This window comes from Sporothrix schenckii (genome assembly GCF_000961545.1).
Source record: "Sporothrix schenckii 1099-18 chromosome Unknown Cont38, whole genome shotgun sequence".
Lineage (NCBI taxonomy): Eukaryota > Fungi > Ascomycota > Sordariomycetes > Ophiostomatales > Ophiostomataceae > Sporothrix > Sporothrix schenckii.
The window spans coordinates 1508343-1536017 of record NW_015971139.1 but is presented as its reverse complement, the minus strand read 5'-3'; the positions used below and the strand labels follow the sequence as shown (position 1 = coordinate 1536017).

Genomic DNA, 27675 nt, shown 5'->3' with positions numbered 1-27675 from the left:
AATAGCTCGCAATATTGCAACCCCAATCCGGCAAGAGTTGAGTGCCGAAAGTATCAAGACAGCGCAACACTAAGCAAGACCAGCGCACACTCCAATCAAGTCACCACAGCCCGGTCAAACATCTCCTGTAGCCGCCATTGAAAGCGCGTTCCCAACAGAATGGTGCCGTCTTGGCCTAGTTGCCACAGGAAGGGCAGTTGCCGCTCATCCATTCAGTCTCGTATCTGTCGCGCACTGAGGTGCAGTTCGAATTGCCGCAGTTTTCAAAGTCGTCCTTGTACACGATCTTGTCGCCGCAGTCGTACTTTACCTGGGTCCAGTGCTGCGTGCACATCTTGTGGGTAATTGTATTCGTTTTTAGGATTTAGGTGTTTTCTTTGGTTCTCTGTACCTGTCAGCGCTGTCTCTGAACGAAGGTTGCTTGGTGACTGGATTCTGTAGAAAATGGAGGCAGAGTAAGGGAGAGCAAGAGCACGAATTTATACCCCGTATAAACTCTACCAAAAGCCATTCGGATGTTTTCTGAGCACCATGACAGTGATGAAGTATGTTTGTACTGGTTTTATGGAAGAAATGTCGGATGGCTGTTTACGTGTATCACACCCTCGTCACCCATCATGATCTGAATAACAGAACGCGTTAGCCTGACACGTAAAGTGCCACCAAATGGGGCATAGCAACTTGTCATATATCATCTCATAGTTCGACGTGTTCTCTGCGCTTGTTTTCTCCTCGTGTCCCTCCTGTATCCTCGAAGGCTCTGTCGTTTGGTCCGTCCAATCGAAATGTTACGGGAGAACAGTAGTGTGCCCAACGAAAATGCCGACCAAGTTGACCTCGTGACTAGAGCCATACACTCAGCCCACAAAGGATTGCCTTTGAATGACTGGGCCACTTTGGCCCTCACCGCTTGTTGTCGATGATGGAATAAATGCGGCAGCTGGCATCGTCGGCAAAACGCTCGCAGCGATTTACATGGTTGCAACCCCTATGCGAAGCAATCATAGACGGATAGAAGGCTCCATAGATGGCACATGGGCAAGACAGGTTGAAATCTACTTTGCTAGCTGCCGGCTGGAGCCAGTGCATATTGGCAAAAGACACTCCGCCACGGAATTGATACTTGCTCATATGTGTGATAGTACACGCGTTTGAAGGTCCTGCCTCCTTGGCCAATCATTCTGCTGCTCTCCAGGCTGTGCCTGTTGGGCGAGACATTAAAGAGGGATAGCTAGACGGTGAGGGAGAGGCGTAAATACAAAAAGATAAACGAGAGGACTTGCACACACACCCCCAATGCCTGCCCAACGTCGCCCTAAGCAGGCAATAATCGACGACCAGCGCGTCACGTGAGTGAAAGTTGATGCACCCCACTTCCCGTGATTTGGCGCCCCGTCGAGACAGCCGGCGGTCGAACGGGCGGCTTTCCCCTTTTCGCGCTCGTTTGGTGGCCCCAGGGCGGTCGAGGGTGGTTCCCTGGGGCCTTTAGTGCCCTTCTAGCGCTATCCTGCTTCTGTGGTATTCGGTAGGGAAGGCGCGGCTGGCCGGTTGGAGGTTTGGGGGATGATCCCTGGCGGACCCCCCCGGCCGCCTGTAGCGCGTGGTCATTTAGCGTCTTTTGAGCCCTGTTCGCTGCACTCTCAGCTGAACTCCTTATTGACTCCCAGACTCCCCCTTCCTGGTGAACTCCCTCACGCTCTTCCAGGCTAAACGTATCTTACCGCACGGGCACACCCTCCCTCCCTTCCACCCCCTAAAATTACAACGTCCTCTGGAACACCTTTAGCGCCCTTTTTGTCCGCCTCGACGTCTTGGCCTGGCAATTATTACTCCGGACAAGCAATCCTACAAAAGACACTTCGAAACCGTTCAAGCACAAGAAAAAGAGAACCACATTTCCTTGTCGAATCCTGAACCATGTCTCCTCGAACATGGGAAATTTGATCTTTGCTTGCCCTTTCTCTTTTCGTCTCTTGCTTCCGTGCCCTTCACGCTTTCCGCCTTCACCGGTTGCCTTGTTTTGCTCACCTTTTATTCTCTGCTCTGTTTTTGAATCCCACCACCTTCGCACTGCTCCTCGCAAAATCGAAATTGGTTTGTGGAGAGGTGGCCTCGTATCCTGTTGTCTCATGCAAACCCAGTTGTCCCCGCTCCTGGTATGGGACCTTACTGTGTACATGTATCTTACTGCCTCGCCCTCGCTTCCTCGTTTCGTCACTCGCCCAATTCCACAGTTTTTCAATTCCACCATCCTGGCAGTCTGATGTTCTGACACCCTTCCCGCCCTTGCCTTCGCCACGCCGTTTTCGGGCGTTGGCCTTGGGCGGAGGGGTGTGCGCGTCGTAGTCATCGTCGTAGGTGCATCTCACCTAAAGTAACGACACCCCATTCCGTCGCTTTGGCCTATGCCGCGTCCATCCGCTGGCTCATTCTTCCCCCAGGCAGCTTCGGCCACATCCTTGCCCAAGTCAGGTCCATCACTGCACAGTAAAGTCACCTGGTGGCTCTCTCTCCCCCCTAACACACCAGTCGCATTTGGGGTTTCGTTCCCGTCATCCATCGTTCCCACCCTCCCTGCGCCGACGAAACTCTCACTTCCCGCCTTTTATTATTATTATTTTTTTTTGGCAGGGCTCTCATGGCCATCTTATTCGCTAGAGTTCAAACACCCACCACTTTGAGAGCGGCTCCATGGCACACCTCGCCTTCCTGCAGTGGCCCCTCTTTCGCCTTTTGATTTTCTCTTCTGCATTTTTCTCTCGCCTCCTTGTTTTGCCATTGGCGTTTCTGCAAGAGCCAGCCGTTGCTGCAAGCGGTGTGATGAGCGGTCACACACATCTTTCCAACACTCGAGAGGAGGGTCGGCAATGTGAGACGGGGATGTCGCGGGCCGTCGTAAACTGGCCTGTTTGTGTCTGCTTGGTATTTGCCTCCGAGTCTGGGCCAACGGTGATGGAAAATACGTAAAAGAAAGGATAAAGCGCGGTAGCGAGGATTTCGTTGCGGTCATCATGACGAGCACGACGGCAGCTGCTGGGCGCTTCACAGCCTCTCGTCTCCTTGGATTCTTTTGCTCCTCTTGCTTCTTTTCCCTTCTTCTCTCCCACATTTTGGATCAGGCGCCGCACTGCACTGCAGACAGTCAGTTGTTTCTTCTCCCGCTTGTCCTTTCAGGGACAACCCCCTGGTCACTCTTGTTGTTCGCCATGCTCACCTCCTGACTCTGGCCCGCTCTTCAGCTTGCCATGGGCACTCATGTGATCAAAAATGGCCCCGCTTGCAGGATACCCTAAAATACCCACCCTGACGGGACGGACCTTTTTTCTCCTTTTTTATTTTCTGTTCTTGGTGTCACTCCCCTGGGCCTCTTCGGTGCCCGGTTCGGAAAGGATCGAAAAGGAAATCGAAAGAGATTGAATATAGAAAAGAAGAATGACGGCACGAGCAAACATCGCTAACATAAACCCGCCCGCATCGTGACCAGAACTGCGACACTGCGGGAAAGTTACCCTGCACGACCAACCTAACCAAATTTTTGCTGTTTTGTGCCAAAATGCACCTCGAAAGTGTTAAGAAATATGTACTGGATGGGCGAGTTCTTTTTTGTTTTTCTCTTCGGTTGGCTACATGCCCTTGTCGAGTTGGACTGGGCGTGCACATCTTTTTCTGCGTCAGTTACGACGGCTCGCGCTTGGCCAATCCTCCACAGGCCTTTGACAATTCTTCTCGCCCGACCGCCTACATGAAGGGTGCAATAATGCAAGGATACATCCCGTATCACATTTTCCTTTCGTTGCTGTAGTCCGTCAGTCCTCTTTGTCTATGTTGTCGGGCGCCCCCTTCGTGCCGCTTCTTGCTCCAAATTTTGCCTCTGATTTGTCGCCCTGGTAATTTTTTTCTGGCCGCAGAAACAGAAATAGACGGCGGAGACCGCGTCCTTGGATGGAACACATAGCTGCGAAACGAAGGATGCCCGCATATGCAGACAACCTCATTGGGAACGCAGTAGGCGACCACACACACGTTGCATGCCGTCATGGTTGAGCAGAAATATGTACTTTTGTGGACCTCGCTATCTTTAGTCGGCATATCTCTCAAGTCGTTGTGACGAGCTGCGAAGTAGGTGGACAGATGGGTGGATGGCTATTCTGTATCGGCTCGTCTGGGTAGCGCCGTACCGGCAACGGGAGTCTGGCCGCAAATACGCCGCTGCTCCATACCAGAGGGTGACAGAGCAAAGACATTTTCGCACGGTTCAAATGTTGCCAGTGTGGGGGAAATGGGGTGTGTAATTTGTATCCTGCTTGCGCAGTTGCTTTCTGGGGGATGCTTGTTGTGTTGCTGCAGAGGCCTTGTCAGAAGCGTTGGCAGGTGGCACGGCATGGCGTGGAACCTCACAGTTCCGTTAGGCAGGCATCTTCGTTTCCAGTGCGTGGCCGCCACGGCGGCCTTAGAAAGCTAGACACGTTCTTGTCGAAACATTGAAGGACGGGTGTCTGTCGAACGTGAGGACTTATGTTCGACGCTGTTGTGGTGCACTATGGACATTGCGAGCCTCGCTGACCGGGTTGGGCTCACGGATCTTTGATAACCAGTAGCCCAGAGTCCGCCTTTGATCTTCGGAATACGCTATAGGCCTCTACTTACTGGGCTCAAGCTGTCAGTTGCGAGCTTGGGGTGGCGTTGAGACAAAAGAAGAGCAGAGCCATACGAAATATTAGTATGGCTCTGTGCAGATACTTGGGTGGACCTTGCCTAAATTGCCCACGCAACCTTTCATGAAGAGAAAGGAAAACTGGCAACGGTTCTGAGAACCATGAATGTTGTAGCCAGCCTCAGCATCTGTTGGTCGCGCCGTTGTAGGGAGGAGAGAACGACCTCTTCTGTACCGACAGCAAAACGTGTCAACACATATTTCGGTAATGAGACCTACGGAGCGCCCTGGTAGAAGTCGAAAAAGAGAGGACATGTAATTATTTCGCACTTGTGCGCCTGTGGACGATCGAGTGAGATTTGGGGGCCATTTGCACAGGGAGGGGGGATTTCGTGAAGAAACCCTTCTGGAGGATCGCTAACCGGTTCTGGGTTTTTGACGCGGATAAGCTGTGCAAAACACAAGTAGCCCACGGCCCTGGCCGACGCCTGGCCTGGCCCGCTGCCCGAGACCCACTGCCCCAGGGGAGTGAAGTCTGGTCGACGCTAAGATGTTCACATTAGTTGTGGAGCGCGCATCGGTTCGTTCTGTAAGCTCGGCCTGATTCTGCACCCAAATCCAGACAAGGAATAGAGAAGTTCTGTCATGGCGAACGCGTATTCTCATGACTGGCTCTCGTTCAGCAGGCACCGCCTGTCCGACTCCTCGAATTTGACAACAAACATATATTGCAGGGCGTAGGCGCGTCGTATTGCTCATCGTCGATTGCGAATGCTTGCAGGGAATATGCTGGCAGGCTGGTCGATCCAATCTCGTTTGCTGAGTGGTTTGTTTCGGGGACGGGCGGGCTGGTCCTTTTGCCATTGGGGTCCACGGGAGGTTGAATTTCGACCAGGAAATCTTCGCTGACCCATAAACTTGGCAGTTTGCTGGCCATCACTCCAATATGTCCAATCTGCCTAAAGTAAGTAGAAGAATCAACAGGGAAATGCCATGATAGGATTTTGTCAAACAGGGGGAGAAGAAACGTCTTGGCTGTTGGGAAGGTGTAATAGGCAAGGGTCGCAATTGCCCCGTTTGGAACACAAGAAGGAATTTTATCCCGAAACAAGAAAGAGCGGCTTGGAAACTTTGAAGTCGAGCAGGAATCGCTCACCCTGCTCCTTCCTCAAATGCCCCCAACAGCGACTTCCATTTCACTCAATATTCGTCCGGAATGTTCCAGCCCAGGATTGTGCCACTACCTAATTAGGAAGGGTTAGAGGGGCTTTTCTTCGCTGTTTCTAAACCACGACCAACGGCAGCACACGAAATCGGCAGCAGGCCTCAAGGAAACACTGGGCGGGATACCTTCCCGTATGAGTTACGGATGGAACGCCCCTCGTTCCTTCCTCGGCAAGGTCCTTCACGGTCTCCTTTCCACCATGGCTTCTTCTGTGTTCGCGCTTCCTCATTTCAGCGGGTCAATCACTCTTTTACAGCATTGTTTCCCACTGTCCTCGGCGTCTTGCCAGGTCCCCTGAACCGCTGTAAACAGAAAATAACACACTTGTTTCTGCCCCGTGCTGTAGAGTCTCCCATTCCTTCCTTATTTTGGACGTGTTTCGCTCTTGCCATCTAATGTGGACTTGACAATACGTTCTTGTAGCAATTGTAGTGCACAGCGTGCGTCGTTCTTTCCTCCGCTGAAGGTGTTCCCAACAGTGTCATTGAGAAAGAAGGAGCAGGTGGCGAAAGTCAACCCAAGTGGACGGAACGAAGCACCTAAGAAATGAAACGAAGGTGCACGGGACCGAAAAGAACACGACAGCGACAGATGTCATCATGTCCCACCTTTTGTCACTCAAACAGAAGCAATGGCAGCACGGTAATACCACTTACGGCCAAATGAGGAACGTGTGCGTGGCCAGCTCACTCCCCCGTCGTTGTCCCAAAGAAATGGCCTGACCTGCCCGGCCCGTCGTCCATCCCTTCGTGTCGAGCCGTCCGCTGTTTCGCGTTGAGCCCGCCCTGAAAATCCGAGCAAATAACAGCCAGGGACGTCAACCGGCGAGCACGAAACAAAACACAACACGCACACCCACACACACACGGGACCGCATGCATCTTTTAATGATAGGCTGCAAATGGCTAAAGAAGCACGCGCGGACAGGAAAGTGCGACAACCAAATCCAATCCAACTTGTTGCCTGCATATTGTGCGTGCATTTCTGCGAGTGACTTCACCGCAATGGGGGCGAAGACGACAAAATTCACAGTAGAAAGCCAATACCTGTTAATATCGTGCCGCTGTATCTGCTCGGGCTTTCCACGCACAATCGGCCAACTCTTCCCTTGCGTCGCTGCCGTTGCAAACGTTTGCACGGCTTGCATAGAGCAGAAACAGCCGCTGGAGTGCCATCTTTTTGTTTGTTCGTGTATGTCTTGACCCATGCGAACATGGCGTTGTTTGCCAACTTTCGGTTCAAGAACCAGGATGGCAAACGGGATTCGCCACAGCTTTCCACGCAATCTGCACTCGATTACCGCAATCAACAGGCCCGCGCCCATCCGCCTCTTCACCGCTCCCGCATTCTCTGCCGCAGGTGCAAAAAGGGACGGCACGAGATTGCTGACCCACCCCGCGAATCTCTGTCCTTTTTGGGCGTCCTCCGTCGAAGAGAGCAAGGAACATCCGTGCGACAATGGCCAGGAACATTGCAAAGCTTCCAAAGTGTCTGCGCGCCGATTACTGCATGTCGGTGTCAAGGCGACCGAGCCACAAGAGGAAAGCGACGTCAGGGAGGAGGCAAGAGTCAAGAAAATGGGCTCATTGGGCAGAAGGCAAGGACAAGAGGATAAACTCTCCGATCTCCCGGCGCTGGTCCCTCTTTTCGTCTCTAGGAACCCTGTTCGGCAGCCAATGGACTGGACTGGACGTCCCGTGCCGCAGGAGCCACGGACGACGGGTTTGTATCCTGCAGAAAAACAAAGACGGGAAAGGTTAGGCCTTGCAGCACAGGCCAGGCAAGGGCCATGTCCAAGTTCCAACCAAGTGCGATGGCAACTAAGCCTGAACGAGCTCGTCCTCGGGTACTCGATCAGTGGGCACTTGACTGTCCTCGCATGCTTCGCCTTCCACCTGGATCGTGTGGTCCTGCCATCGTGCCCAGCGTTCCCGATTGAGACCGACCGCTCGGTCCCGGCAGATATCCCGTCCTTTGGGCGCGCAACCTCGCATTCTAACGTATATGCTCCCACTGCCACTCGGCCGTCGCAAACCGCTCCACGTCTGCAAGCAAGGCGTTTTGATGGCCACTGGCCCCAATGTTGTCGGCTTGGATCAAGTTGTGAGCCTTGTCCCGTTCGCTCTGTTGCTGTTGTCATTCTCCCCTTCTTTCGTCCTGTCATTGTCGCTTCGCATCCACGCACCGATCAAGGTTTGTACCTTGTCGTCTTCACGTATGGAACTTCTGGGTCTCTATTTCAGCTCGCCAGGCATTATGGGTGGGCTGTATACAATAAATAGAGTGCTACACCTGTTCACTGCTATGACTCCGTTCCTGCATTGGCCCGCCGCTTCCGGTGGGTTCCCGCGGTCCCAGCCGTCGCGACACAAAGAAACACAAGACATCTGAGCATACTAAACAAAGAGAGACATGCCACGAAACATTGGCAACACAGAAGAGCGCACAAAGAGGTGGACGCCAAAACGAAGACAACCCGAAACAGGTGGCCACAAACAACTCGCCGTATTTGTCGCGTGGGTGACAAGCATAAACCGGACCAAGTACAAACTCTCGTTTGTCTCATTTATGACGGCATGTTGACTTGTCTTAAACAAGAGGCCGAGCTTGGTGTTATTCATCCGCTGTGAGCACGAGGCACAACCACAATAGGTACGACAGTCAGCTGTTTTTGATCCTGTATGTTGCGTAACATAAGCAAACGTCAATTGTACCTACGCGGTTTCTGACTCTCCTTGACCCGCCAAGAACGACAGATGCTGCCCATCGAACCTGACCTCCTGGGCAGGCTAAAATTACGTGAGGATCTAGTTGAGTAAAATGCTTGGCGAACAAAAGTGCCTGCGGCCCATCATGCGACCGTATAAATCAATTGGGGGCCTGGCCGCACGCTGGATGCCGTGCGCTGGCGTCCTTTTGGGTGCCGCCGTGGCGGGCGGCAGACTGTGTGCGATGATCAGGCGGGATTAGGCGGCGGATTGGTGGATTGGGTGTCAGATGTGTGGACATCTGGGTGGGTGAGCGAGAGGAGACATTTGGCGTCTCTGGCCTCTGACTGGTAGACAGGCAGGATGCTGCGTGTCGCCGCCTGCCCACTCTTTTTCCGCGACCGGCGTTGTGCCCTTAGAGCAAACAAACGGGCGATTACGAAAGCTGGATCCCCAGCGACCTTTCACTCTTTGGAGCGTTGCGCTGCGTGAGACTGGATGGATGGACGTTTGCGCTCGCATGGGGCGACATACAGCAGTACTCAGGACGGACAACGGAAGTAGTAGAGACAGGGCGCCGACAAAAGTAAGGCGAAGTATCGCCCGTCGCCCTTCGTGTCCGAGCAGCAATTACGGCGTTATGCAGCACAAACGGCTTCCTGCAGACAAAAGATGCAAACGGCAACCCCAGGACAGAGAAGGACGACAGAGGGGGGCAGGCATATGTCTTTTCCTGCCCGGCTCTGTGCAGCGCACCCACACATGCCGGGCTGAGACAGTGGTACAAAACTGCAAACACAGCAATCATCAGCACCAGTCGACAGTCTGAGCAGAGTCGCTGGCAAGATGCACACATATTAGGCCCTAATTTGGCAAAAATATCTCACAATGCCGTCTCTGTGGGCTGTCATAGGGCGGGGGTTCCTTAGAAATACAACAAGGACGTCTCATAGAACTGCGAGAGACCACGGTCCAGACTGGGCACCAATACAGGCAAACCTCCCCGTTCTCGTTGGCTGTTTCTACATTACGGGGCTCCTTCCTATTCGTACAAAGCAGCAACGCGGATAAGCCCTGGGCACTCCCGTCTCTTTCCATCCACGAGCAGATGTATTCTTCCCCCTGGTCCTTCCCATCCAGCCCTTCAGTACTCTGAGGCCTTGTGTCCTGTGCAAGCACGCTGACGCAAAATGTAAGATACGATGCCTCTTAGTAGCAAATCTCTGTGGCCCTGCACGGCGTCACCAGAATGGGGGGAGAAAGAATAAAAAAAAATAGAAATCAACAGATCAAAAGCCAATAACCCACAACATATGGTGCCGTTGGCTAATCATCTGCCGTGCACTGATGCACAACCAAACATCCCTTTGCATTTCTCGTTGCCGTTCTGCGCAGCGGGCCTATCCTCTTCCCTTTTCCCCTTTGAGAAGAGTTTGCCAGAAAGTCAGAGTTCCTGGGTGCTGACCTGCTGTTTCCTTACTTTTCAGGGAAATGGAGCGAGTTTGGCTGGGCCAGGCCCCATCTGGCAGTTAGGTTTACCCCAGGGGGCGTGCCGTTCCTTTGTCCCACGCCCCCTACCAGATCGCACCCCTGTGTCACTTATCCCCTTCTCTGGCCGGTTGTCGCCTGCGTCAGGCAAGCCTCTGTTTCCCTCTTCATTCGTTTCTGGTTTGCTCTCGCGCATCCGTTTCTGCTCGGTTCTGGAATATACTGGCGAAGTATATGTTTTCTATTTTGTTTCTTGATTTCCATGATGCTATCAAGCAGAAACACGAGCAAAAAAATTGGACATGGAGGGATCTCCGTTTGTACACGTCGTGGCCTTTGGTGTTTTGAAAGCTTTCCAATTCACAAATTGGCCTTTTCTGTTTGCCTTTTCGAGCGCTCCCTTGCCTTACCCGAGGATTGCTCACGACTTGTCCAATTCTTTCTCTAGCCATATTCAGGCTTTTACACACTCTACCTTCGGTCCATGCCCACAGACACCCCACCCCATGCCCCCTGTCATCCCCGACTCTCCCTCGCTGCCGTTCCCAGTCTTGTGCTCGTCAATGATCCAGGGCCCAGCAAAAGCGCGCCGTAGCGACCCGTTTGTGCCAGCGGAATCCTTGGCGGTCGCCAGTGGGTGCAGAGGTGCAGAAAAAGAAAAGAAAACAGCAAGACACCCACAACCATGCCGTCTTTGGGAGAAAACAAAACGAAAGACATGGGGGGGAGGGTGACAGGTAAAAAAAATCCTAATAAGAAGCCCCGGATCCCACCTCTCATCGATCAATTCCACTTCTTTCAACCTCTTGGTCTGTTTTGCCGTTCGGTTCGCTGACAACGCACATCTACTTTTTTTTTTTTTTGGCTCGACGACGCCGCTGCGACGAAAGAACGAGGTCAGACGACGACGAAGGCAACAAAGGTGCGTTTCCCGCCATGTGAGCTGTTGTGCTTTTGTTTTTGTCCTTTATGATGTTTTCGGTTTCTTCCGTGTTTCGCTTTCCTGTCTGTCATTCGCTCTTATCTCATCCCATTTCTGGCCTACATTCATCGACACGCAAAACACAGTCATGATCTTGATAGTGCACAAAGGTTCACGGCCTCTTTCATTCATTGTTTGCCCCATCTGCCCATCTAGTCACATTCACTGCATCTGTTTCTCCCCCCGTCCTATTCCGAGTTCTTTCACAACACTCGGTTTTCTTTGTTCTCTCTTGAACCCCACTTATCGTCACTGCGAGACCCGTTACCACCAAGAAAGCCACCTCCAGATCAGTCCACGAGACCTCCAGGCCCAGCGCCAGAACGGACGACCAAGGGAAAGCGCCAGGCTAGAACTAGCCGAGACCTACCCACCGGCTTGCACGGGAGTGGCGGGCAGCAGCGGCGAACGTCTCTTTTTTATTACTATTTCTCGGCTTGCAGGCTAAGTACTGGGAACGGATGGGTTCGGATTGAGCACTAAAGTTAGTGGGAGGTGAAAGTAGCGGTAACCTCGGACGATGTGGCTTTGATAAGGGTAGCAAGAGGCGGTGGTGCCCCAGATTTGGGGAGCTTGGACAGTCGAGGTGAGCCATACGGTCAAAACGGTAGCAACTGAAGCAGCGGCAGCAGCAATCCATCGTGGACAGCAGCGCACGGCACAGTCCAGTTCATGTGGCCCCAACGACATAGTGAGGCGGCGAGTTTGCTGTGGAATTTGCAATTACCACTATTCTCGCTTATCCTACGGCGAGGCAGCTCAGCATACATATCTCGCTTGAAACAAGGCATGGCAAAATACATTGTATGAACAAATGGCCTATCCCACCAACATGCTCGCACGCCATCGCCTTTCGCCACGGCCATGAACTATTTTGCTTTTGCCCCAAGTGCTTCTCGACGGATTCTGCCGCCGTCGCCGGTCTGCTGTTGCCACTGGCCTTGTCAACCGCTCGTGTACTTTCGGTGAGGGGAGAATGTGATGGAAAGAGGGGGGAATCGAAAGCGGCGGAGGTGTACTGTTATCGTCGACGCCCCTGCGAAGACAGTCGAACGCAACCTCTCCGAGCTTTGTCTTTTCGACTGAATTTCGCCTTGCTTCCCATCGTACGGTACGAGACATGAACGGACCATTGCACAAAGGCGCAGTTGCACACCCGCCTGACACCTGCTGGTCTGGCAGCTGTTGTCTCACCATGACATGGCTGTTGCAAGGTTCAGGGCAAGTGCCGCTGGGGACACAAAGGGACAGGGACGAGACTACACCACATGACACAACACGACAGACACAGCAGACACAAAAGGCGACCAGTGCCGCTGCGAAAGGACCACGGCCCTACAAGCCAAAGCTCGTCGCCGGCCTTATTTTGTGGCCATGGAGCCTGGGCATTCCGGGCGATTAGGCCGCGTGAAAAGGGAGAACAAAGACGGACGACATCCCAGTCCCAAAAAATAGTCAGCAACCAAGTGGGGGGGCAGAACAAAGAACAAGAAGGGCCAAGTGCCACCGTCTGCGGCTTCTGGCTTCGTTTCACTGTGGACTGCGGCTTGCGGGCAACGGCTGGCGGGCTGGCGGGCAGGCGGGCTGCGGCGTGCGGCAGCAGACAGTAGGCCCTGTTGCAGCCCATCCTTACCCGCCCGCCCTGTCATGAGTTCCGTCCGTCCTCGACTAGGCACACACGCCGTTTTTTTAGCAGTGTCCTTCACCACTACACCTCGCCTGCGGAAGGCGCTACTGGCATTGGCCCTGCGCTGGCGTCCGCTGCACATCATGCACCGCAAGGTACTTTGCCCAGTAGCGGCGGCGAACCTGCGTTGGCTTGAGAGGCGATGCGCAGAATAGTGAAAAGGAAAGGCGCGTGTGGACGCGGAGCGGTCCATGTACCTGGGGCCGCACCTAGTTCGCTGACCCTGAGTGTGCATGGGCCCGTACCGTATACTTTGTTACCACACCATTACCCTCTATCCAGCAAGCCAGCAAGCCAGCAAATTCCCCCAGTGCAGCCAAGCCGGGCCTGCCCTGTCATTTGGTCGCGCGCTCCTTCCTCCATGTACATTCCCCCCTGTTCGCGCCCAGCCCAGCGCAACATAGGCAGTGCCCGCCGACCCCCCTCCCATCGCTCCTGCCAACACTACCACACCACACCTTACCACCCATCACACATCATATGGGTAGCCCACTAAACCGCCCCTCCCCCTCGCTCACTAGCATGCTGGCGTAGCGCATACAGGCGGTAAACGAGTCCTCTCTAGAACGAGCCGCATTATAATACAGCAGACCGCCCCCCGTCCTCTTTCCTGGAACCACCCTTTGCTCTCCTTCGCTCCTTCTCTCCTTCCCTCTCCGAACTCTCTCTTGTGGCCCTGACTCTCCTCTCACTCCTCTTTTTTACCCTTTTCACCCTTCGCTCCTGCCTCAGATTTTCCATCGTGCCTTCCTATTTCTCTTTTTTTTTTTCTTTTGCTTTGAGCTGGACTATTTCTTCGCGTCTCTTCAAAACAAGGAGCCTTTTTTTTTCTCATCTCCCATTATTTTGCAATCTTCCCTTCTTCCCTACCATCCACCCAAGAGCATCTACCCGCCTCCCCATATCTACCGTTTGGCTTCTTCGTCTTTGTACAAGTCTTCTTTTTTTTTTTCGACGGTCCTCTGCGAGTGTGCTTTGTCCTGGCCTATCGTTACTAACATTCGACCCAACCGAGTCAGCTTCGAACGAGGAACAGTTTTGTTGCCACCCTCCTTTCACTTTTGACCGTTTGTTTTGCTCTCTCTCCCCTTGACCTTGTCATCACCTTTTTATTTTCAATTCCGCCAACGTCTTTACCCTTGCCGGGACTTCACCTGTTGGACGTTGGGTATCGGCCGCCTATTTACAAAGTACATCACCACCTTCCTCTTCAGTCGTTCTCATAAGTCCTCTCCCTTTCACCTACATCTCGCCCCTTTGTGCTCCACGGCTTGGTTTGCCAAACTGGCGCCCATCACAGAGTTCCGGTCACACCAACCCTATCCTCCCAATATGGCGGACGAGGGGCGGCCCAAGCTGGCCCAGAATCCCGCAGGTCGCGAGGTCGGCATCATCAAGTCCGAGGAGGAGGAGGACGATCGTCACCACCGCCCACAGCCGCTCCAGCTCGGCGGCGACAGTAATACCGGCAACAGCAACAGCAACAATGGCACCAACAACGGGAGCCAAAATGACAACAGAGGCGGCGGCGGCGGTGGTAGTGGTAGCGCGGTAACTCTGCCATCGTTTAGGGAAGCTTATGGCACCTATGCCCGTTACGAACCTCCGCGCCCGCCGCACCATGACCCAGCCGGCCGTCCCATGCCAGGCCCGCCCCGGCCGTACGGCGAGGACCCGAACCAGCATCGCCTTCCTGGTCCCCCTGGACCCCCTGGCCTCCCGGGTCCGCATGGCCCGCCCGGCCCTCCCGGCCCTCCCGGCCATCCCAGTCAGCATGGTGGCCCCCCGGATCCTTACGCTTCTCGCATGCACCCGCACCCCGAGCAGGGATACCGCGACAGCTATCCCTACGGCGCCCCGTATCACCCGTACCAAGACCATCCTCCCCCTCCGCATGGCCAGTACTGGCCTCAGCAGCAAATGCCGCAGTACCAGAATGGTCCGCCCGAGACCGCACCACGCCAGCGCACTTCTATTGCGTGCAAGTATTGCCGTAAACGCAAGGTTCGTGTTTTGCGTCTTTTCTACTTTGTGTGGCACCTGTTTCGCATGATTTCTCTACTAACACTACGAAATCAGATTCGCTGCAGCGGCTATCAGAATACCCCTGATGGCAAATGCACGAACTGCAAGAAGACGGGCAACGACTGTGTGTTTCAGCCTGTCTCCTCGACAACCTCTACGGCCTTTGTACCAGTGTCTGCCATCCAGGGTGGCGTGCCTCCTGGCACCCCGCTGTACGGCGCTTTTGGCCAGCCACTTGGTCCCAATGGGGGACGTGGCCCCAACGGTCCTCCCGGCGGCGGCCCTCCTCCCAGTGCTGGCCCGATGAATGGTCCCGGAGGCCACCCTGGCTACGGCCCGACTTCTCCCGGCGCTGGTGGTTTCTACCAGCAGCAGCCTCATGGCCCCCCGCACATGGATCGTGGACCCCCGTATGGACCTCCGCATCCATCGTCTCAAGCTCCTCCTCCGCCCGGTCGCCAGTTGCCGCTTCCGTACCCTCAGCACCAACAGCCTGCCGGCTACCCCGGTGAAGACCCGCAGCGCGCTCGCAAGCGGACCCGCGAAGAAGAGGAAGCCGAATTCCCGAACCGTTTGCCGCCACCGCCTCCCTACGGCAACTACCCGCCCGCCAGTCACGAAATGGGCTACTATCGCGGACCAGAGGACGCCCGTCGTTCCCCGCCCTCGATGAATGGTTCTACCTCTGGACCCGGCTCCGCTGTTTCCCCCTCGACTAGTGCCCCCCGTGGCTACGGGACGCCTGCACCTCCGGTACTTCCGCCACCCCCTATGTCCTCTGTGGGTACCGAGTACGCGATACCTGCAATTCCTACCGCATTTACGGTATAGACAAGCAGCGCATTTGAGGACCTGATTTGCTAACATTTTTCTTCACTTGGCAGCAGTACCAGCGCCCGTAGCAACGGTAGTGTTTCGGGTACCACCGCCACACCGCCCACGGAACACCGTGGTTCCAGATCCCCAAGTGGTGAAGCGGATGACAAGTCTAAGCTTTCGGCGTCTGGCTACTACGCGTTCACTTTTCAAGCCAACAACGTGCGCGAGCCAAAGGCTGGCGGGGACATTGACAACTCCATGCTAAGGCGATTTTGAAGCGACTGCAGCCGGTCTAATTCGCTTGCTGAATCACGACTCGCCTATTTTCACTTCTACTTTGTTTCTTTTCGAAACTTTCTCTTCTATTTTTTTTTCCTACTTCACCCAAGAGGTTTTTCTTGGTGTGCGACAGCGTCCAGGGAAGGTTGGGCTACTTTAGTGGCCGGATTCTCTCCCAGACTGGCTCCGGGTTGTGCAGCCGGCATTTCGACAAGTAGTCAACCTTTTTATTGGCCGTCACACCTTTTGCCCCACCCTTTTTCCTTTCTCCCCTTTTCAACTCTTCTAGATGGCTTGCAGCGATGCTCGGTCCTGCCACGCGTTTGTTTCTCAAGTTTCTTTTTCGTCTCTTTTCCTTTGTCGGTTCGGGTTCGATAACCCTGGAAAAAATAAGAAGTCTAGCCTCACGGCATACGAAATGACTGCAATTGTCTCTTTGTCTCTTTTCTCTCTAACTATTATAGCATCAAAGCTACCCCCACAAACATGCCCTGTCACATTTTTTGCTCGCCTTGTTTCTACGCACGCATCCCCCGCAAACTTATCATGTATTGTTTACCCTTCATGTCGCCTCATCATCCATTTCAACTATTTCATATTCGATATTTAATCTGCTTTTCATTCCAATTTTATTTTACTTTTATTTCGTTTGGTCTCGTTATTTATTCTACCTGGGTGCGTTGGCTGGAAGGGCTCTCGAAGGAAAGAACTTGGGTGGTACTGCTACTGGCCACTATGGGATAGTGGTCAAGAAAGGGCAAAATACAAAAATTAAAAACGGGTTTACATAGGGACACCCCGACAGTCGCGCGAGCGAACAGTTACGACCGTGTCCTCTATTTAGTATCTGAATTTACCATGTTCCGACCTCGGTGCCTCATTTTGGTTCTCGCATTGTGGTGTTCTGTATTTTTCAGGCACCAAACAGCCAAAATCAATGGCCAGACGCATGGTCACCGGCAGCCAACCATTTTCGTTCACAGGCCATTCTTTGTCTGGTCTCTCTCCCTCAATCTAGGTGAAGTTTGTACTACTTGCGTGGCAGGGTACGAAAAATGTGAGGCTCTCGTCAGATGCCGCAGTAGAATCGAGTCGAATTTCCTTTTTTTTTTCAAGGCACGCCAGCACAGTTCTGCCCGCCCTGGTCGCGTTGGTCCACTTCTTTTGTCGTTTGCACTTTGTTCATGGAGAGAAAGAAGGGGGGGGCGAATGGGATCAAGGTTTCTTTGGGTTTTCGCTGCCCTTCATTTGGATTGTCGGTTTTGTCTCCTTTCGAGAGAGAGGGGCCGTGCTTTTGGATTTTAGTGCGCCTAGTTCGTAGCGGCAAGGGGCGAGGCGACCTGCAGACGGGGTGCAATACGGAAAGGGAAGGGTTCGGAAGGGAAGTGGGACTGCCCTTGTAGGCTTCTTGTGGGGCAACGAAGGGAGGGAGGGGCCCAGAAACCGCGCTGGTAATAAGCGCCAAATAGACTGCTAGCGTTTTTTTTTTTTTTGTGCTGGAGGGGGGATACAACGACACCGTTTGGTTTTAGAGGGCTGGTTAGTGCAGTTTCGTCTCTGACGAAACACGGCGGACTGTCCAGGAAAGAGCGCTCCGTGAGGTGGGAGGAACGAGGTAATAATTACTGTGCAATACAACAAACATATACGTTGGTTGGCATGCCATTAAAAAGGTGCAAATAAAAGGGAAAGCCCAATAACAACCACTGGGTGGGGTGATCCGGCGCAGGACAGAGGACGGGAAAAGTACTGCTGTAGAACTGTGTCACAACATCAGAAGAGAGTGATATTGGCCGGGTGGCAAATGCCAGTCCTCGGGGAGGGCTGGAAGGCCTTTTTTGGTTGTGAGTAGGAAGGGTGTCGTCAGCCGGCCTTGCGCTGGGCTAGCCGAATGGCGAGAGGTAATATACGTGATAGAACTCGGCTCAGCGCTCAGCGACGGCTCAGCGGCTGCTCAGCTGAGGCCGGACGTGTGATGAAGGTGGATTGACGATGTGATGGATGGTGTATATGTCGGCTCGATATTGGGACGACTGGGTAGGAGGGTACTTCAGTTGGGAAAAGGGCAACCGGGTGAATAAGAAAAGATAGGTTTACATACGCATTAAATGCATGACAAGAGGATAAGAACGATAGAGACACTTGAAAAGCCTACTACCAATCAATCAATATGAGAAAGCCAAGTAAACGCAGTGCTGTTAAAGAGGCGCCCGATATCTGTGAATCCGGTTAGCATCTGGCAACAGTCAGCCAAAGGGACGAGAGCCAGGGATATGTACGACATAGCGCTGCCTGCAAGTCATTCCCGCGCCGCTTCAGCGTGCTCTTAGCCTGTGGCAGAATCGGAGATGTGCCGCTCGCCTCCTGTCTGCTAAAGGGCGACTGTTTACAGCAAACATCTGATTTTTCTTTGTCTGTTTTTTCTGTCCCCCATCGATTTTTTATTCTGCTTCCCATCCCTCCACCACATGTCGTCTTTCAAGTGATGGATCAGCATCCAGGCAAATTCCGTTTTGGGCAACTCGCATGTGAGACACTCCAAAGGGAAAAAGTGGCATGTTGTCTGACAGTCTTTGTCTCTCCCATGCCCACTGGGGTGGCCCTCCCCGTTCGTGGCCATGAGCGGGTGGCTCACAACGCTTCTTGCGTGTCTGCGTGTCTGCGTGTCTTGCGTGCCTCGTTGTGTTGAGACAATGTATTGTCATTTTTTGTCATCCTGTCCTTTTGTCGAGGTTCGCCTTCGCCCGTTGCCACTTTTTGTGTTTGTGCCTGCATGAGTCTTTCAGCCTACCCCTCTTCCCGTCCCGACGAAGGCGCCGCTTGTGCCATTATTCGCCCCCCGTTCACAAACTACCCTTTAACGAGTTTGACTTTTTGCCCGGATGACCTCACAAGAAGCCCACCCATTGACCAAACAGAAGCTGTGGAACAACCTTTTCTCATCCCACCCGCATCCCCAGGGTTGTGATGCGAGTGACACATACGCGCTCGCGCACACGCAATAAAATCTGGAAAAGCCGTCGCCCGAAACCCGTATGCGAGATCGCTCGCTATTTTTCAAGCCGCGCTCCGCCATGAAGCTCGAAGCGGTGGCAAGAATCCAAATAAGGCCCAAATCTTACAGTCCACGCGGAATGGGGCACATCTCTCCAAGTCTGTCCGTGGTAAGCACGACAAAGGACCAAAAAAGGCAGTTCGAGGTGAGAGATGCCGGCTATACATGCTGATTGGCTGCCCACCAAGTTGGCTACGAGAAACCAACAAACCGCACCAATTGGCGCCGAATGCTAGCCTCGGGGCCTCTTGGGGCCAACCAGGTGAGCGAAAGCCACCCTGAGAAAGATGCCCAGGTCCATAAAAACCAGGAAGCAAAAAAAGGGGGACAGGGTCTTCTTCGAACGGAGTAAGAGGTCCTGTTCTCGGGACGGCAAAACGGGACAAGAAAAAAAACTAAACGAAGAAGACAGGGATAAGATCCAAGCGTGAGGAAAAAAAGAAGTAAAAAAACTGCCGTTGTTTGGGGAAAGGAACGGAACACGAGCATGCATTGGTAGGAGGGTGTATGTATCAGAAAGCAGGGCAAAAGGATAAGTGCCAGTCCAAAGATTGGTGTGCAAGGGGAACTTGTACGACGGACCAAGTGGTCGACGACTCGTACTCAGTTGAACAATTGTCCACAGTATGGACCACAGGACCGTTCGATAAAGGCAAAAGGGCTTTTCGAACAGGCCAGCGCACCAAACAAAAACGTCAACATCGCCGTGTACGTTGAGGTATCTTCTTGCAATGTTCTGCCTCAGTGGGTGCCAGAATCGTGTTGGTCTTTTGCAAGGATATCCAACATGTCAGTCCATGCTGGCTTTCCAACAGCACGCTCGATTGTATGGCCGTAAAGGGATCCGCTTGGTGGACTTGCCTCAAGAAATACTGGACGATACCGTCGGCATTGTTGCCTGGACCTGTGTTCTCTTGTTTCGAGGGAATTTTCGAACAAAGAAAGACGGTCAGGATCTGGACTATGGACGCTGGCAGGGATATGGCATGTTCGATGGTGCGCCAGGATGGAGTCTTCGTTGATGTGCAACTCTGTACTCGTCCACCATGACTACATTGAACGGACAGCATCGTTTCTTGGTCAGACTCCGCCGCTGCGCAGGCTGCATGCATCGTACATATGCATCGTACATACGACGTATATGTAAAAGGCAGACACGAATTCCTGCAGTCGACAATCGACATACTGTCGGCGGACATGCGCCATTTTGCAGCTGCCCGCATAGAATTCGTGGCAAGCTCTCATGATCTCCTCACTTGTCCCCGCCGTACACTGCACGGAACGTTTTCTTCGAGTGAATTTAGATGGCCAGACCCTCGCCCACGCCGTATTTGTCCACTTTCATCGTTCGTCGGCCGCCCTGGCGTACGTTTGTGCGTTTGCGTGAAAGCTAACGCTTCACCCGAACAGGCGCTGGCCACGGGACCTCTTTCCCAAGCGTGATGAGCAAGATTTATACTCCGTCGCGGAAAACAGATGCTTTTGTCAACGTTGGTACTGCTGCAGGAAGCCGAACAAGGGGAGGGCGGAGAGACTTGAGTGCTCTTCGGAAGGGAGTATGTCTCCCCCCCTTTCGATTGTCGTTTGGCGGCCGTCATTCACGGTTTCCCAAAACTTCACGGCTCCCTGTCGGCTCCCCGCTTTGACAAAGCCTACTGACAATAGCCTGCCTTTCTTGCGCGGGTTTTCTTTGTTCTCGGGCGGCTGGTGCGGGTGCTAGTTTCGAAGCTTGTCACTCCGTGTCCTCCGTGCAGTGGCGCCCGAGCAGAAAAGGGAACGGCGCAAGGGCACTAAAACAAGAACAAGCCGCAAAAGGACCACAGGGACAGGACGAAGCAAGAAAAAGCAGACTCCGTAGACACTAGAAACAAAGAAACAAAGGACAGAGGGAGAAAACAACGCACCAAGTGGCTCCCGCCCAAAGGGACCCAAGGCCCGATTCCAAGGGTTGGCCCTCGCTCCCTCGCTCCCTCGCTCCCTCTTTCTGTCCCTACGCCTAGCCCGCTGACCATGCCCGCTCGCCGCACGCCGGAAGGACACCCGCAGCGGTCCTTGGGCGGGAGCTGCGCAGTGCCGAGCGGAAGCATCCCTCGACCAGTGTCACCGGACGGGAACTTGGTGGGACACTGGCGTATTGACGGAGCGGCGCGGCATAGATCATTTCCCCTATTCACCTCTGGTGCCATTCAAGGTGAAAACGTTACCCAAACCCAGCAAAATTTTGTTCCTCTCATAAGGGCTGCCAACCCAAACATCTCAAAAGAACAACGGTCCAAAGGGCCAGCTTGATCTAGTCACGTTTGTGCTCCATCAACCGAGCCTGAGCTGTGGACAGTGGTAACAGTACCTCCAAGCGAGATCTCCCACCGTCACAGAGACAGCGCCAACCACGTAGCGCCATCAGCGAGAGCGTATATGGGAAGAGTGAGGGCCCAAAGGCTGTGCGACGTCTGTTGGAAGCCACTGGCGTTTGGAGCTATGCTGAGCCGAGTTCACCGGCGTACAGTTCGGCGATCCGCTTGTGCTTGGTCAGTTCTCCGTTGTGGGCAGACCATTCTCGAGCCCTGTTCCCTGTCCATATTTCCGTATTCCACCGTGCTCCGTAGCGGGTTGGAAAGAGAAAAAATCATTAGAAAATTGAGAGCGAACAAGGAAATAAGGGAGAAAGGGGCAAACTCACTAAGGGGCTTGACAAAAATAGGGGCGTCTTCCAGTGAGATGAGGCAGTGGAAATCGAGTTCCTCTGCTCCGGATCCAGCACTGTGCATCTCGGCGGCTGCCCAAGGGTGATTTCCACGCACAAGACGTCCCGATGCTCCCGTCATTCGTCCTCTTGTAGTACTCACATCTCTCTGCCAGCACATAATTTTGCCAGTTACCCATGTTGTAGCCTCCACTGCTACTGTGTCTTGAGGTAGGGTGCTCCCCGTGTCTGGCTTTCATGCTGAATTGGGTTGCTGCCGTGTCAAAAGCCTGCTATAGTTGCATCGACTCGACAGCCTGTAAATTACCAGCTGCATAATGCGGTGGGCGATAATCACGCGGCCAAGGCAAGTCACTGGAGGTGACAGTGACCGCCAATATTTGATCATCGCCCGCCCTGCACGGCAAGGCTTCAGCTGACGAAGGCACCTTCGATACCCTGCTGCTCACGACAAGAAGATAAACGCCCTTTGCTTGTCACATCACAGGATGAGTGACCGTTTGACGAGACCTCGTCAAGCCACTCTACGGGCACCATGGTCAACGGTCAACGGCGGCGTCGACTTGATCTGTCGAGGCCCTTCTGCTGTGATTCCCACACCCTCCCCCCATCATGACACATTTTATTTGTCGATAGTCACCTCGCTTGTCGATAGTCTCCTCGCTTGTCGCGCACAAGAACCAACAGACAAACCGGCCAAGCCTATCAGTTTCGCTTCTCCTCCCCCCTCTGCCAGCAGGCGAGACGCCGGTGCAACTTCCTCTCTCTGTGCATTGGTGGCTGCAGAGTAAACTGTCCATGTTGCAGTGCAGGGAAGATGGCAGTGCTGCATTGCAGGAAACCTGCACGTTCGGATTGGGTATGAAACGGGCGACTTGCATGCTCTGCGTGTCCTTTCTTGCCCTCTGCATCGAATCCCACCTAAACCAAATTCATTGCCTCCTGCCAGTGCAATGTGAGCGTGCTTGCCTCGTCACTTACACGCCGTTGCTTGGCCAGACCGGACTTGTCTGCTTTGGACTTTGTCTGCAATGTAGTCGGCCAGACGGCCGCTGTCCTGCATTCGTCCACTTTTGGCACATATTGGCCACCGGGTCAAGCCCTCACTGCTGTCTGTAAAAGTAACTCGTCGTTTTCGGGGTTTGTTTTTCCTTCTGGTTTCCAAGGACGCCGCTTTTCGTGTCTCGTACCCTGTTCCCTGTCACCGCTCATTTTGATCCAACCGTCTGTAATTTGGCTCACCGTCGTAATTTGGCTCACCGTCCCTTGCCTCGCGATCCTGCATCTTCCTCTCAGAAGCGGCACCGTCCAGGTCACATGTTCGAAAACTCATGCGAGTAAGACCAACAGCCCTAGTGTCTGTGCGACGGGAAGGGGACCGTCCGCCGTGGGCAACTCTGCCATCCCTGAACCGTCTCTCCACTTGGTTTTCAGGTGGTCCAAGGGATCTTTTCTTTTGCCGGAAAGATACGAGTCCAAGCCTCCATTGTGTGATGGGCAGGGGCGTGTAAAATAATCAAATTTCGATGGCGCGAATAGATATCCCAATTCGTATTCGATGCGTACCATAGAAACGAAAGCTGCCCAAACCATCAATGACGAGGTAGACATGGGGCCTTGTCTACCCCATCGCAAATTCCACCGAGAACCGCTGTCTGTGATGGGATGGAGCCTTAAGCGAGGCCTGAGCATTGGATGTGGCAGGCTCTTGGTCGCTGCAAGAACACCTGTCGATGTGTCAGTGGTCAACGACTGGGCTCATGCTAGCTTTCCGCTCACTTCCGCTCAGAGTGTGCAGGTCACCGGTTCTCAAGCAGGCCACTACTTCTTCGCATCATCATGCATATCAAGTGCAGCCAGCAGCGCCAGACTGGATGCCATTGGTGCTGGTTTGGTGAACTTACTGTACAAACTGCCCCGGTTTCTCACACCAGCACCCTCTCACACCTTCTCCAACCCACCAGGCGAATACGACATCACCAGACACCATGCTGAGTCTCCTTTCCTAGCCAGGTGTCGAGACCGCCTGGTGACCTTGAAATAGTCATGTTGTAGTGTACCCAGTTCGTTGTCTTAACTTGACTGTGAATGATTCAGGCATTCTTTGATTATATGATGGCCGGGTATTCACCGTCAGCTTCAGTTGATCGGATCGACAACACTGTTTGTTGATTGCCACCTGCCAGTCACCAGTTTAGAGCCGAAAGCCCCGATTAAGCTCTGCAGTCCGGTGCTTCATGCTTTCAATCCCGCCCGGCAGACCTAATATAGCTTGCCAAGCCTGTGGACAAAGTCGCCGTTAGAAGAGGCTCGGCCCTTCTTGTTAGTGGCCAGGGGATACTAAATGAAACTGACCTCCTAGAGCTTAAACGCGTCGACAGGCTCGATGCCACACGTATCATGGCAACAGTTTCCCGGGGTATACCAGCACTGTTGTTAACACACTACTAGTCCAGCGAGTTAGTAGTGGTAAAGCTGTGCCTACCATGTCTGGTTGTGGCTGGCCAAGGGACCGATATCAATTTAAAAACAACGTGAACAAGCCAAGTAGACCACGGTAAATTGATCTCGGGCAGTGGGAGAGAATCTGCCGTAAAACACAAAGTAAGCATATCAACACAACGTAAGCATATCGTAGACATCAACACAAACATTTTGCCGCAATAAGGAGTAGTGGGGTATGAGACGATCAACATTGATTCCAATGTTACTGAAGCGCGTCGGGCAGTCTATGGACACGGAAATCCCAAGTGGTCAATCACGATGCTGGAGCCGCCTGCTCGTGTCACCTTTTGGATCTTCTGCCCTCTTTTTGCTGGTCGGCGTACGCCACAAATCGACTTGGGGAAACCGTCAATGCGTAGAACTTCCTCTAAAGTAGACGGTATTTGTACATCTTGTGAAGATGTATCTTGCAGTCAGGATGAACAGTTGTGCCGCAATTTGGTCTATCGGGTATGTATTGAGGGCTGGCACCCTGTGGCGTCCTTACATCGCTGGCTGTTGGTGGTGGTTCTGTGGGACAGCCGGTAACGCAGACACGGACTAGGAAGGCGCGTTCGAGGGCCACAACAACTCGGGAAAGAGCAAGCATGTCCGTAACTCGAAGAGGACCATACGACCCCATATGTATCTCTTGACGGAAGGTACGGCCACGCGACCGATCTCGCCTGGGCTGTGACCATACAAGCACAGCACCACCATGTGTCCCCAGGCAAAATAATGCGCAAGCAGCACATGCACCAAGTCACAGCATGGATGTCTTGAGTCTCCTGTTCCATGGAAGAAAAAGAAAATTGGCAGACGACACGCCCCCTCCCGCACGAGTGTTGCCACCAAATCAGTGTAATGCTCTATCCTGAGATCATGTTCACCGCAGCCATAGTATGGCAGGCCGTCCTCATGCATCCACGACGCTAGCTCCTTCTATACGGTTGGAAGAAAGGATTAACAGCGTCCGCGTCCCTTTCATATTCTTCAAAAATGCACTTGGTGACTCCATGGACATACTCATCTCATCGTATCGTCGCCGAGGAGAGCCAGTGCGAGCTGGTTGGAGCATCTTCAGGGCTGTGCTGGCTTCACAGTTGCATATGGGACCGATTGATACATGGCTTGAACTACAAGAAGTACAGCTGAATGGATGGGCACATCATGGCACGAAAAGTGGTGCTGGGGCCTTGGGTAGAAGATAAAAGGAATTCGGTTATTTGCCCTGTTTTGTACGATACTATGCAGTATAAAAGAGACAATAACCCAGAAACGAGCCGTGGACACTGGCCAAATGACCAACGACATGTCCAAGACATGCAAAGACAAAACAACACATGTCCAGGCGTGAAAGATCATTAACAGAGACAGCAGTGGACCGCTCCTTATAACACGATGCCAGTGAAGAAAAGATACAACAAAGCCTCCAAAACTCCAGCACAACAATACAAAAGCATAAACAGAAAATCAAAATGCCAAACGAAAGACATATATGTCGTCGTTTTGTACTTATGCGCCATCTCCCTCCACTGCCATTGGCTTTTGCATTGATTGCGACTTGTCCGTTTGGGGTCGAGAGCAAATGACTAAATGAAGCAAGTCAAGGGCAAGCCATAAAGTGCATCAGGAAAGTCAAGCACTACCTGGAATTCGCCTGCCCGTCAGTCCTTGCGGCGGGTACACAGAACGGCTGGCATAGGCCAAACGTGTGAGTTGGATGTGGGATGCTCTAAACACGCGGTGTTAGTAGTCTGAGCGAAGACGGTGTACGACTTTTAACTGCTGTTCCGTGGCGGCGAAAATAAAACACAGTCGGAGGCAGTTGTAGTCGCATGCCTCGCCTTGCAATCCTAGGATAGATATCCGGCAGAAAAAAATATCCCCATCACAGAAACGCAGTTAAAGAAACCTGCAAAACAACATACCAGAATACAAGAAATGACCATTGAAGTGCGGAACCAGGACGCGCCAAGCAGAGGCAAGGAAGATAAGAGGCAGAAGGCCACGTCACGGGGTATCAGCTGCAAACCAATAAAGCACGATGCAGAAATGTTGCCCACTCCAGTCCAAAAATAGGTTTCTTTTTTTTTTTGGTCGCTTCGCATTCGAAATCAAATCAAACAAGGGACCATGTTGCGTAGGGCAGGCACGCATCGAGTGCGACCAGTCGTATCGTATCCAATTCCAAAACAAAAGGGTGGCTGCTCCTTGGGTTCGAATTGCGCAGAGTTTTGTCGGGCTGAACCCGAGATCATGCATAACGTTAACAGTGCGGGAAGCAAGCTTAGCAGACTAGTCCGTATGGCAGTCCCTGGAGCAAACGACGTATGACGCGCAACAAGACAATGGGAGCACATGTGCATTGAATGGATTCAGACAGAAGTACAGCTCTGTCGGAGAAATATGTCAGCATAAAGACAAGGGATGCAAGCAGCTGGGAAGGGTGCCATGCTATCGAATCATACCATTTGACATGATGAAGAGAGTAACGACTGCCACCGAGACCCTAACATGTTGACCAAAAATAAACAACCGTGAAAAGAATGGACAGGAGGTATGTGCCGACATTAAATAAGTTTTTTTGAGAAAGGGTCCAAAGACGCCTGGTCTTCCCCACAGTAAACAGTTGTGACTGCCACACAGTTGAAAAGCCGTCAAACAAATGATAAGTAGGCCGGGATCGAAAAAGTTCGACACAGTCAGGTCCTAGGCCATCCCGGACGGGTTTGTCCACTTTGTCCCATTCGTCGGTCCATTCAAGCACCTTTGAAATCGTTCGATCTGTTTCTCAATTGCCGCGCGTCCAGAAAGAAAATGGCCATCTTGCTGTGCACGGCTTGACACGAACGCAATAATCTGCGGTGTGTAAGAACATCATTCACAGCCCAGTGTTTGATTCAGTCGTCCGTTTCAAAAAGGGAACACGCTGTACAGATAAAAGCCCAGTCCATAGATCCAAAAAGGGAAAATGAAAATTGTATGTTGCTTGTTGATCCAGGATCCAGTGGAAATAGATATCATCAGATTCACGCGTCCCCGAGTGGTCATTTCTTGATGTCCTCAAGAATATGGTTTCGAGATGTTACAAAGTCCAGGTTGTTTGCTGAGACAGGAGCTGGAATGGGAAGAGGGCCTTCCATTTGAAGATGTTTGACCACAAATGGTGATGTCAAGCACAAGTCCGTTAAAGTCGATTGGTACTTGAGCCAGCATGGCAATGGCCCAGAAAGGGCTGAAGCCGGGCCAAGGAGAGACAACGAGACCAAAGACTGTAGAGGAAAGACGAGACATGAAAAGACGATAAGACGATACCCTTACAACCACTGCCTTCGGGTGAAAGCTGAGAAATTTGATCTTGTCTTCAATCGTGTAAGATTGAGCATTCTTGAGCAAAAATGAGTACACAGGCTGAGAATCAGCATTGTGCAAAGTCCAGTTGTCAATAAACGCCAGTCCAAGAATGGTCCAGGGAGGAGTATGTAGGGCAGGTGATCTCGCCGCATTGAGATGATCCGTGGCCAGAGGTGTCCAGATTAGAAGAGTAGGGAAGTCCAGGTGT

The 27675-nt window shown here is 52.8% G+C and overlaps 4 protein-coding genes across 4 annotated transcripts; all 4 read left to right on the top strand.

The window, feature by feature from the left end:
* Positions 1-7129: 7129 nt before the first annotated feature.
* SPSK_06447 (uncharacterized protein) lies at positions 7130-8161 on the top strand (the record flags this gene model as incomplete). Its single annotated transcript, XM_016733153.1, has 1 exon — positions 7130-8161. The coding sequence occupies one exon, from the start codon at positions 7130-7132 to the stop codon at positions 8159-8161; it is 1032 nt and encodes a 343-aa protein (XP_016592219.1).
* Positions 8162-14076: 5915 nt separating this feature from the next.
* Positions 14077-15864, top strand: SPSK_06136 (uncharacterized protein; the record flags this gene model as incomplete). The annotated part of the gene is made up of 2 exons (XM_016732843.1): positions 14077-15560; positions 15654-15864. The coding sequence occupies 2 exons, from the start codon at positions 14077-14079 to the stop codon at positions 15862-15864; spliced, it is 1695 nt and encodes a 564-aa protein (XP_016592218.1).
* A 3789-nt stretch (positions 15865-19653) lies between these two features.
* SPSK_06777 (uncharacterized protein) lies at positions 19654-19944 on the top strand (the record flags this gene model as incomplete). Its single annotated transcript, XM_016733473.1, has 1 exon — positions 19654-19944. The coding sequence occupies one exon, from the start codon at positions 19654-19656 to the stop codon at positions 19942-19944; it is 291 nt and encodes a 96-aa protein (XP_016592217.1).
* A 3291-nt stretch (positions 19945-23235) lies between these two features.
* On the top strand, positions 23236-23670 carry SPSK_06720 (uncharacterized protein; the record flags this gene model as incomplete). Its single annotated transcript, XM_016733418.1, has 1 exon — positions 23236-23670. One exon carries the CDS (start codon positions 23236-23238, stop codon positions 23668-23670), a length of 435 nt encoding a protein of 144 aa, XP_016592216.1.
* Positions 23671-27675: the final 4005 nt, after the last annotated feature.